The 12,500-nt window shown below is 44.2% G+C and overlaps 1 protein-coding gene across 1 annotated transcript in view; it reads right to left on the bottom strand.

Moving 5' to 3' along the window:
• Positions 1-6,376: 6,376 nt before the first annotated feature.
• mmp16a (matrix metallopeptidase 16a (membrane-inserted)) overlaps positions 6,377-12,500 on the bottom strand; it is a 22,973-nt gene continuing 16,849 nt past the window's right edge. Inside the window, exons 8-10 of the mRNA XM_080855649.1 lie at positions 10,656-10,806; positions 10,312-10,427; positions 6,377-9,863 (exon numbers count right to left, since the gene is read on the bottom strand). Of these exons, the coding sequence (XP_080711775.1) occupies positions 9,535-9,863; positions 10,312-10,427; positions 10,656-10,806 (596 nt within the window). The 3' untranslated portion in view covers positions 6,377-9,534. The remainder of the gene's footprint in view (positions 9,864-10,311; positions 10,428-10,655; positions 10,807-12,500) is intronic.

Here is a 12,500-nt window from a genome sequence, read left to right on the forward strand (position 1 = left end):
GCTTGTGAATTGGTGTGAATAAGTGAGAATGAATGGACGAGGGACTACAGAAGTTATCCTGTGTGTGTGAGAGTTTATGTGTGAATGAAAGCTTGAGTTACTGGTTGACAGAGGGAGTGGGTGTAAACTGCCATGACAAAATGTTTTATATCTGGACTTGCTGTTGAATTATTTTGTAATAAAGGAAGCTGTATTATCAGCCCAACACCAGTAGTGTTACTCTGCCACAAGGGCCAGTATCCCATCAGTAGCTTGTATCATATCCTGGAGGGCCACAATCCTGTGCTGTGCTTCTCTAGGACCTCTGGGGACTCTAGTCATCGTCTAGCAGCATTGCCATCTGAAGGGAATTTGTATATGCGCCTCTGTATGTGTTTGTTGTGTGTGTGTGTGTTGTGTGTGTGTGTGAGTGTAAATGAGAGAGAAAGAATTTTGGTGTGTGTCTTGGTGTCTGCTTGTGTTAGCGTGATGTATGAGTGAGAGTGAGTGTGTGAGTGACTGCCAGTCTGATCTTTATCACAGCTCTACTGACCTCTGAACTCGTGCTGAATACCCCAGTCTGGCCGTCCATCAGTCTGCATGTGCTGACATCAGCTACCAAGCCACAAGTCTTAGTGTGTGTGTCTGTATGTGTGTAAGAGAGAGAGACAGATTGTTTTTGTGTGTATGAGAAAGAGAGAGACACTGTGTGCGTGTGTGTGTGTTTGTGTGCGCTAGCGTTTGGCTGGCATGGGCACCACTGCGTCTCAGTAGATAAACATTCCTCTGGCTGGCTGTTCAGCTTCCTGTCCACTGAACTGGAACCTCCTTGTCATCCATCACGGGACAGTCTGAGGACAGCCAACAGGAAGGACCCCTGGACCGCGGCGTCCATGACCCAGATACGCCTTCCCAAGTGGAAAGTGGACCTCTGGCGCACCAGTCTGCATCCCCTTCCGGACTGGTAGATCCTTATCACCCGTGGACAGCATTTTTCCATTCTTAAGTTTAGTCTATGGCCAAAATTTTCCATATCTGCTTTATATATAAAATGTCAGCTTTCAGTATATTATCGTAGCACAACATTGTAAAGACCCTGTAGTAGCAATGTGAGTGATTTATCTCTGAATGTTTAGTCTATGGTTTGCTTCCGCTGTGTTGGGATGCCAGCTCTCCTTCCCTCTCACACACATACTTGCCTTCTATATCTCACTCTCTCTCATACACAAACTCTTTCTCTCCTTCCCTCTCTATATCTCACTCTCTCTCACACACATACTTTCCTTCTATATCTCACTCTCTCATACACAAACTCTCTCCCTCCCTCTTTATATCTCACTCTCACACACATACTTCCCACTCTATATCTCACTCTCTCTCATACTGATACTTCACTCTCTCGCACACACATACTCTCTCTCTCCCTCCCTCTCTATATCTCACTCTTTCTCAGACACATACTTCCCTCTCTATATCTCCCTCTCTCTCCCTCCCTCTCTATATCTCACTCTCTCACACACATACATCCCTCTCTTTATCTCACTCTCTCTCACACACATACTAACTCCTACTCTTTTTGTGGTTCACTCCATTGTTGTATGTGGACAAGTCTTTAAATTGACAATACATTTCAAGCATCCCTGAAGAGAAAAGAAGGAAGGGTTCACAGGCTTGGTTGATTGTCTCGGTGCTTCTCTTGGCCTGTGTGGTGCATCCTTGAGTCAATTCTGGAGCTCTGCCCTTCTGTCTCATGAGATATATGGTCAGGGTTAAGGGTCTGGGTTTTATTTGTTATGATTCCATGATTGTTATGATGAGATCCTGGAAAGATTTAATTTTTGAGGGATGGGAGGTGCTACTGGGAAGTGAACTGTGTGTGGTGTGTATGTGTGTGTGTGTGTGTGTGTCTGTGTGTGTGTGTCTGTCTGTGTTTGTGTGTTTGTGTATGTGTCTCTGTTCGTGTTTGTGTATGTGTGTGTGTGTGTGTTGGGAAACTGGAGATCTTGATGGCAAGTGAGTCATATAAGTCATTTTATGATATGCTGCTTGATGGGATATAAGGGAGTGTGCAGCGGGCTGGGGAAATGCGTGAGTGTGATGTGGGAGTGTGGGGCGTGTGCCTGTGTGTGAGATGTGGTCAAGTTTCCTCACCTCTCCGAGGAACTTCCCCTGGTCAGTGTGAACAAAGGTTGTCATGGGAATCAGGCCGGTATAACGCCCGCGACCGTCCGGTCGGAGAACTTTAAAGTTTGCTTCGATTCTCTCACCATCCCCCTCTCCAACTCCCTCCCCCTGACTGCTTGGCCTTCTTTTCATCTCTCATTTTTCTCCCCACGCCCCCACCTTAACCCCCCCATCCCCCCATCGAGGATATGAGGACATCTGATTCCTGTTCATGTTGGCCAAGCCCTTCAGGAGAAGGGCTAAAGAGTTTCTGCATGAGGGATAGACTTCCAAAAGCTCCGTGTTTCAGGCTCTTTCCTGTTATTACCTTGACTGTTTCAAGGTGCTATTAAATCTGTGGCGTAGACGGCATATGGAAGAGCTCAAGCTGGCCATGTTTAAACCCTTAAATATTAAACAAATGTGGAGATTTAGGGGAGTTGCCACAGTGTCTTGGTAGTGTTGTAATAAAAGAAAACATGATTAAGTGTATCCGTTTGAAAGATTCATTGAAACTGAAACATGCTGTATTATGACTTAGCACTTGGCATCTTGCAGAATTTTAAGTCAATTCTCCTATTTGTGTAATTGACTCACATCAATCCATATTATTTGCAATGTGCTATGTGTGTTTTCCCCAGTTCATTCGATGGCAGTAGCCTTTTACAGCTATACAGACACGAAAGGTTTGACAAATAGATGTGAGCCATAAAGATGCTGGTGTTCTAGCAATCGGCACAGTCTCCCCTCTGAATTATTCGTAGCTTCGTTTCTTGCACTCCACCTCAACTGCGTTCATTGAGTTCAGCTATCTAACGTAGAAGAAAACATTTGTACAGATGCACCAGTGATGGAGAATGAATTGAGTGTGATGGTTTGGCTGTTTGGCAAGCACTGCATCTGGCTCTTCAGCTTTTCCCTTGTCTTAGTGTTGTGTACACTCCTTATTTGAATCACATAACTCATTTGGGCTGTTTGCACTGGATATTAGCATGTATTACTATTTTTTTTATTTATCTACTCATGTATCCTTTTTCCTATTTGTCATCTGTTGTTTTTGTGTGTTGATGGTTAGGTTATTTAGTCTTTTTTTAATCTGGTGTTTGTATGTTGATTTCTTCTTTGCTATATGTCTTTTCCTTTTCCTTTATCTGTTGTTTGTATGTTGATTTCTTCTTTGTTGTATGCTTTTCCTTTTATATATGTTGTTTGGTACGTTGTTTTCTTGTGTGGACCCCAGGAAGAGTAGCTGGTGTCTTTGGCATCAGCTAATGGGGATCCGAATAAAATTAAATTAAATTTGAGAGCATTTCAATTGAATTTGTTCACTGTCGTGTCGTCCATAGATCATTTTAGTTTTGTAGCCAAGACTGATTTTTGAGCCGACTAGAACTTTTTCCCCTCTGTCAAGGTCAATGCTTGTGTGCTTTGTGGCGAGGCATAACTAGAGACGTCAGTCTCATCAACATGGCCGCCCCCCTGACAGGTTTATACCACACAGTAAAACAGAAATACAAGGCTGGCAAACACTGAAGGCTACGGTTTCTGTAGGAGCTGCTATGGAACCTGGGGAGCTCAAGTCATAAGCTGAGCAGGAAGACGGGTAGAACAGTGCAGAGCAGGGAAATGGAACCAAGGGACTGGAAAATCATTGGCTAATGAGGTTAATGGGCGGGTTAAAGTAGGTCTGAGAGCCAAAGGACTGCAAGGTCATTGGATAAAGAAGTAAAGGTGCGGGGTAGAGGAGACCTGAGAGCTGCCTGCAGGTGGAAAATGGAACCACATGCTCACAGAGCCAGTCCCAAATAAACAGCAACAGATTCCAGAACCTCTGGTGCAGACAGATACAAGTCAAACACTGCACTGCTGGCCACTGTTGAAATGCCTGACAGGCGAATGATTGGTATGGGTGTGTTCAGTTTTACTCTGTGGTTAAACACCACATGAATGACCCCTTCACTAACATGTCTTCCAGTAGTTGACATGAGCTACAGCACAAAATCTTGCTTCAAGTTTATGTTTTTTTATGTATTATGTTTTAATTAGTTTAAAACATAACTTGGATACGTTTGGAGTTTAATATTATTTATTAACAGTATTGTGGGTGTTCTGAATTCTTGTCAGCTTAAGAGAACTTGAATGGAAAGTGTTATTATTTTTGTTTTTGCAAAAGGTATATTCCCGAGACACACACGATGAATGTTTCTGGCACTAGTAATAGAGCTGTAATGCAATTTGACAAAGGATCCCTGGCTAATCTGTGTGGTGGTTGCTGATATGCTGGTGCTCAGTGCTGGGAGAGAAGCTGGAGGAATTTAGTCCCCTCTGTATGAAAAAATAACAGACTCTCAAATTACCAGCAGCTGGTCTCTCCTAAAGGATGAGTGGAAAACAATGTTCATTCTGTTCTGAGGTCCTGAGTGTGCGTCTGCTTTATGGAGAGGCCAAGGAAAGGGAGATGTCTATGTGTGTATACGTGTGTATTTGGTTATCGGTGCCTCAGGAGTTATTAGGGAAAGAGTGACTGTTACTTTTTCCGTTGTTGTTTTTAAATATCAGAGGGTAGTAAAAAATATATTTATTTCAGATTTAATTTGGGATTTTATTTAGTGTTTTGTGTGTGTATGTATTTATGTGAATAATTGGAAAAGGGGGAAGCACTTCTTCCAAGATCTGTCAAAATCTTTTTCTTTCCAGATCTTTCTATTAGCTTGCACCGTCAGTTTACACCAAATTAATTGTACCATTAATGTAATCATTAGACCTTGCAACACCTGCTGAAGTACACAGACATGCCAATAATGGAGAGACACATGTAAGAGGAGAAGCACAACATGAGGACCATAGAAACCATAGAAGACAGATGCTCAGAGAAGTGACACACACACACGCACGTACGCACCCACACACACAGACACAGACACAGACACACACACACACACACACACAGACACACACAGACACACATGTACGCACCCACACACACACACAGACACACACAGACACACATGTACGCACCCACACACACACACACAGACACACACATACGAACGTACGCACCCACAGACACACAGACACACAAACAGATGAGTTGTGCTCTCCTATGGGTTGCTGAAGAGTGATGGTTAGGGAGTGGGCCCACTCCCATGACTGGAGCCTGGATTGTGACCCCTCTCTCCTCATTCCCCCTCCTCCTTCTCTCCCTCTCTCTCCCTTCCTTGTCTTGGCTGACATCAAACAGCTGCAGGACTAGAGTAATTGAACAGGATCTGGGAGTGATGATATCAGAGCGGGCGTAGGCCTCGGGGCGTAGTGGGGTGGAGTGGTGTGTTATGGGAGGGGGTGGGTGGGGAGGAACACTGTCTGGAGACTGAACAGTTGTCATGGGGATATGATATATGATGGGTATGAGTGAGCAGATGTCAAGTGCTGAGCCGTTAGGTGACCACAGGCACGTTGAAATGCACAGTCTCTAATCATCGTTCTGTTTGATTTATTTATTTATTTACATTCCATCGTAGGGTTTATTGTTATGAAACATCAGTGTCCAACTACCATCACGAATGGTCTCCTCTGACTTTACACTCGATCTTCAACTGCACCGCCCGTTGAAGGATGACTCATCGCCTTCACCTACAGAGAATGTAAAAGTAACGCTTCTATGGCAACCGTTTAAGAATGGAATTCCATCAGCGAAAATAACTGTGTGGGGAAAAGGCAAAGACGCAGACGCAATACTCATGATGATTGTCTCCTGAGCTAGATTGTGTCATTGCTGTCATCGTGAAGAATAGTCATAATGTACGGTATACTGAACTTTAATGTCCCCTCTGAAGTCAAATCACTGGCAATACCAAAACATACATGTCCAGTCATGAAAACTGAAGTTATTTTGTGATGAAGTCAAAAACAGACTGTTCTTTTGAAAACCTTTGAACCTTACTAACCAGACCCTTGTGTCTTACTAAGAGACAGCTCGTCAAATCAAGGATTAGGATAGGACTTAAAAACGATCTGTAAATCAGATCTTATTTTCATGACCTTCAGTATTTGTGGTAAATGAAGTGACATGGTACACTTAAAAATGGAGGACATGCATGTGTCACATGAATGAGTGGAATGGCAACAGTGGAAATGGATTCAGGAGTTTATTCATATTAACAGTGGGAACAACAGAGAGAGAGAGAAAGAGAGTCTATACTCAAGACAAAGACCCAATACAAAACAACTCATTCTTCTCAACTCACAGTAAACCCTTTAAATACTAACCTGTGAACCACAGAGTATGATACTGTAGTAGTAGTATAAAGAAAGGCATGTGTTTTTTTAGAGACAGGCACATGGGCAGAGGGATGCCTACTGGGCTTAGTGAAGGAACCTTCCTTAGCATCGGGTCAGATAAGGAACCAGAACAATCAGTCCTGCATCTCCGACCCGGGACCAGATGGGACCGCCAGTCTTTTTTTTTTTTTAAGATGAAGCATCTTATCCTCCTTTCCCCTGTTGTTCCAGCAGCTAGATCTCTACTTCTACGTTGAAGCAATAACCTGAGCCCAAGCAGGAGTTAGTTAAATAAGGACCACCTGGGCCTAATTAGTCAGCACATGTGGCCAATTAGGAGCGCACAACTGCAGTGAGTTTAGGCCCAGTTCCCACAACACAGAGCCTGAAGGGAAGAGAACAAACAGACAGAGAACAATAATAAAAAGAAAACAGCACCAAAAAGATGTGACTCGCTAGCACAAGACGAGCACCCTCCACCGCCCCTTCACATGTCAAGTCCTGTACTTTCAACCGCTGCCAGTCTCCATTCACAAAAAAAAGCACCATAACACTTGAAGTCATTTTGTCCGTAAATCTGGATATTCTCAAGTGAGCAAATGAAAACGCTGGGGTTCATTTCCTGGGTAACCCCCTGGCGTGTCTTTGTCTTTTCACTGTCTGTACCACAGAGAACAGACACTGAATACCCCCTGGCTCTCATGTTGAATGTCTGTTTGCCAGTTGGTCTGCGTAAGCGGGTGTTTCTTGTGCCAACTATGTGTGTCGTTCTGCCTTACTGTTCCTTCACCCCCTACATACTGCCTTACTGTGCATACATATCTGTCCACCCTGTCTTTTCCATGGCAGTCTGTGCCCTGTGTTTGTGTTGGAATACCAGAGCTGCATGTTATCTCATAATTCAGGCACAGATTTTGATCAAACTCTAAAAATAATCTGATACACTATTTAATTAAAGACTGTGAGTCTTTGGTCCTGGTATTTCCTGCTTAACATGACAGTTTTAGGTTTTCTACACATAACCATATAAAGCTTTCGATATACCCAGATTTTTGTGCAGTTCGATATTACCACACACAAGCTTGGAATTACATGGTTTCTATTCTGTTCAGTCTATTCTGACTTTTGTTCGTTTAGTGGCATACAAAAAACTGTACTTAAAACATTAAATGTTTTTTTTATACAAAACAACGAACCTTATTAATCGAACATTTTAACAAGTCACACATACAAATGCATACCTACACACACACAGCGACAAACAGACACATACACACACACACATAAGCACTCAGGGTATATTAATCATATATTGATCATTTTTATTCACTTCTTCAGGGCTATTCCATGGTCCCAGTCCGAGTTGTACAGAAAAGTCATTTAGCCATTTCCCATTCGTTTCCCCCTACCATCATTTAAACCATGCAATGGCCACATTTACCACTGCCTCCGCAGACAGACCGAGAGACCTGATTCATGCTCAGCCCAGCCCCTGTTTGTTAGTCATAATTTAGAAAAACAATGGCTTTGCTCACTGAAATATATATTTTTAATGGTACCACTTGGAATCTTGAGGTCGAAAGAAATATTGTTTTGTTTTCACTGTACCAAGAACTACAAAGAAATATGTATGTTTTTTTACATAACAGAGGCAAAGATTTATGGAGTCCTGTCCTCCAGTCGGAGTGGTCGAAAAAAAACAGGAAAAAAGAAAAAAAAGTAGTAAATATGATGCAACATCTTGTAGACATCCTCTTTAGTATGATATGTGGCTGAGCGTTGGGTTTCTCTCTTGCAGAAGACCAGAAGATGTGATAGTGAAGTGGCCCCAGAGAGTATGTTAGTCCTGAGGAGTATGTATGTATGTGTGTGTGTGTGTGTGTGTGTGTGTGTGTGTGTGTATATGTATGTATTTGTGTGTGTGTGTGTGTGTGTGTGTGTGTGTGTGTGTGTGTGTGTGTGTGTATGTGTGTATGTGTGTCCTGAAATGGCTGTCATTTGGGGCCACACTCTCAGGATACTGTGACGTTGTGACGCGGTGCAGCCCAGCAGGAGCCTCACCCAGCTTCTGTTCCTTCTGTGTTTGAGCCAGAAGCTCCTCGGAGTGGAGGAAACAGTCCCATCAGTCTCAGAACCGCAGCCCATAACTCAGCACGGGCTGCAGTCTGGAGTCCTGGAATATCGCATGGGCTGAATGAACCAGGAACAAGCCACTGGTCAGGGCTTGGGGGAGGGGCATAGTTATGGTTCAAGGTCAAAGGTCAATGTCAAGGTCAAAGTCAGGTTGTGTTGCTGACCTTTTGGCAAACCATTCCGCTGCTCCCTGGCAAATGGCTAGCAAAAAAAAAATCGCAGATGAGCAGATGAGCGGATGAGCGAAAAACACAAAGATGAACAAACCAAGGCGAAAGAGAGATAAAGAGAGAGATAACGAGAGAGAGAGAGAGACACGCTCTGCCACGAATAACAGGATGTGTAATTAAGGCGGTTAAAATATTGCAGAATATCTTGGCCCCTGTTTCTTTTTTTTCTTTAAGACAGACTGCCACAACAGTCAAATTTCCTGACTCTTTGTTAGAGTAGGGAGGAAAAAAAAAAAAACGTTTCCAAGAGAACAAGAGAGCAAGAGAAGGAGAGGGGGGGGGGACGAGGACGAGACGATTCTCTTTGGAGATGAAGTCTTATTTGGTTTGGGTTCTCCTCAAGACTGCTTAAAGGGAAGAGTAAAAACTTCATTCTAAAATAAATTACATTTGATTGAAAGAAAAAAACGAAACAAAACAATAAACAGGAAAAGCTTCAAGTTGTGAACTCACTTTGAGCTCCAGCATCCTTCATGTTCTTTCAATAGATGTTTCAGCGTGCAGGAGAGGCAGCAAACAACACTGTCCGCTGAAAACCTTACAGACCTGCAATGCACCTTGGGTAGTTGGAGCGGGAACCTGCCCAGTCTCATTGTGTAGGGTGGGATAGGGGGGTACAAGGAGGGTCGGGTGCAGGGGAGGTGTTTGGGCGTTGCCCCCTCCTCTGTCAGGAGGGGCTGTCGGCTATAAGCCCCTCCCCTCCTAAAGGCCGTGATGTTTTTTTCTTATTGGGCGCCGGCGCTGCCCGTCACACCCACTCCTGCATGGAGCGCTTGCAGTAGAGTATGTGGCGTGGCGTGCCCGCCCGCCGGAAGTAACACACTGTGGAGACCAGCGCCGCCAAGCACAGGGCCAGAGTGCATGGCACTAGCACAGCCGCCAGCAGCACCGAGTCCTCCTCGCGCGGCAGCGGGATCACAATGTCCACATCCTGCGTCGGTGGGTGTTCCGGAACCGGAGGTGGGTCCACGCAGCCCATGAAGTCCTTCAGGATGGACCGTGGGTAGCCCGCCTCCACCCGCAGGAGCTCGTTGTTGAACTTCCAGTACTCCTTGTCTTTGTAGAAGTAGGTGATACCTGCCAGCAGCAGACAAGAGCTTTTTAAGGGAGGGTGACACATAAGCCAAGCAAGGCATGTTTATTTCTATAGCACGGGCACTTTGTAAATGAGCCGAAGAAAGAAAACAGAAAAATAAGCCATTGAGAAAGCTATTAAACTGCATTCGAACAGAGTTAAGGAGAATTGAAAATGAAGAGTAGAGTAAATACAGATATTGTCTCACAGAGTGAATCTTAAGTTATGTAAGTGACGAAAGTCTGTTTACTGCTTCATTGTGACTAAATGAAGGGTGCAGCAGTATCCATGGTTAACCACGTTTTTATATTGGCTTATACGGTATTGTTATCTTGAACCATGAGTATGTGGGTTTGGCTGTGTAAATGTGTTTGTGGGATGTCTGAGAAGGGGGTAAGGATGGGTGAATGAGCTGGTGGTGACTGTATGTAGTGTTATATGTACGCTTACCCTTGACTTTGTCTACGAAGGCCCCCTGCGCTCCGTCTGGCACCCCCCTCCACACGGTGATGGGTTTGGGGTACCCAGGGTCCATGGTGTGTGGCTCCTCACTAAACCTCCAATACCTGCACACACACACACACAGCACAGAAAATATTATACACACACACACTAGGGATACATTCTTACACCGAATATATAATGGCAGTGATGGTCACTGACAATTTTTTTAACAGATATTCATTTGAAATTTGTATAAATCGTACACAAACACACAAATGACCGTGTACTGTGTACATTACTTAAATACATCCAAATGCAGAGTCCATGGTATCGGAGGGACACACACACACCTGTCCCCTTTGAAGAAGTACGTCTTGCCCACGTCCTCCCAGCTCACAGCCGTTTCTATGCTTTGGGAGGGCATGTTTCTGGCAAACTGTGTGATGTCCTTCGGGTAGCCAGGCTGCAGCACGGTGTCCTTAAAGACCCAAAATTGCTTTCCTGTAAAGACAAACACACACACGCCAAGGCTCGTATTCATCATAATCATCAATTAGTTCACTTTTCAATTATCTGATTGTGGGAGACGGTCTGGTCTAGGGGACCACAGCTGACCCTGGGACGTGGTCTGGTGGATTATATCCAACTGTGGGAAAGGGGTCGAAGGTGGATGTTAATGTCGGATTCTGTGACAACGGTTTGAAATGTTGGGGAACATTAGATTCGACTTGTAGAGGAGATGTTACAACTGGTTGGTTAGGCTTCATATTTCTGCTCTTTCTCATACTGCTGATGTGTCATGACTGTTCGTTATGATGGGTTATAACCCAAATGAAATCGTTTGTTATGATGGGTGATATCCCACATGAAATCATTCGTCAGACTGAGAACATGGAGGTATCATACAGATCCAAAGAGAGTGAAGAAATACCACCCGTATTAATGTTGATGGTTGATGCTATGCTAGCTACTTCATTAATTTCAATAGTTGATGCTATGCTAGCTTCTTAATTCATTTTAATGGTTGATGCTATGCTAGCTCCTTCAGCCCAAGAAGTGCCGAATTAACCGCCAACATCTTTAAAAACTTCTATTTCTACGAAAAGCCAATAAGGCACCACACACAAATGCCAACATGCTCAATATGTGTCATCTATGCAGATTGGTGGATGTTCCCAGCTTGAAAATTGCCAGCTCATGCACAAGTTCAGTGTAGTACATGTTTACACATTTCTTATCTCAGGATAGCGGTAAAGGAGACTGGCTGCTGAGATTTGTGTCAAGGTTAATGCCCTTAGGACCATGCTGTTATATGTATACCCTATATGGGAAACAAGAAAATAAATGGTGCCTGACATGAGCACCCACTAACCAGAGCAAAACGAAGACAACGTGAGGTATTTGTGTCGGTCAACCCTCTTCTTGGGGAAAAAAGTTTGGAAGTTGTGCGTGCCAATGATGGCCTGAGTGTGTTGAGTGTAAAGATGCTTGTCTGACGCAGTTAATTAGACCACTCCCCTTCCTCTCAAGGTTCTCCTTTGTCTTTCCTCTGCCGGCCTTCCTCTTCCTCCACTTCTCACTCTTCCTCCCTGACTTCAGACATCTGTTCTCTTTGGTGCCCATCCCCATGTCCTTCCTCTTCCTCCACTTCTCACTCTTCCTCCCTGACTTCTGACCTCTGTTCTCTTTGGTGCCCATCCCCATGTCCTTCCTCTTCCTCCACTTCTCACTCTTCCTCCCTGACTTCTGACCTCTGTTCTCTTTGGTGCCCATCCCCATGTCCTTCCTCTTCCTCCACTTCTCACTCTTCCTCCCTGACTTCTGACCTCTGTTCTCTTTGGTGATCATCCCCATGTCCCTCAAGTCCTTTCCTTCCCTCCTGCCCTCCTTCCTTCCTGCTTACGCTTGTGTTTATGCTCCTGTTATCGCCTCTCCTCATCTCTTTTCATGTCTTTCCTCTCATTTCCTCTCTGACTCGCATTTAAGTTGTTTGTTTGTGTGTGTGTGTGTGTGTGTGTGTGTGTGTGTTTGTATGTTTATGTCTGTGAGAGAGAGTGTGGTAGAATTTGTTTAACTCTGAGTGTGTATGTGCTTGCATTAACGTAACTGTACATCATACATGTGTGCTTATGTGTGGTGTGTGTGTGTGTGTGTGTGTGTGTGAGGACAAGCATCCCTCCGTGTGTGTGTGGTTT

The sequence above is a fragment of the Sprattus sprattus genome (assembly GCF_963457725.1).
Source record: "Sprattus sprattus genome assembly, chromosome: 17".
Taxonomy (NCBI): Eukaryota; Metazoa; Chordata; class Actinopteri; order Clupeiformes; family Clupeidae; genus Sprattus; species Sprattus sprattus.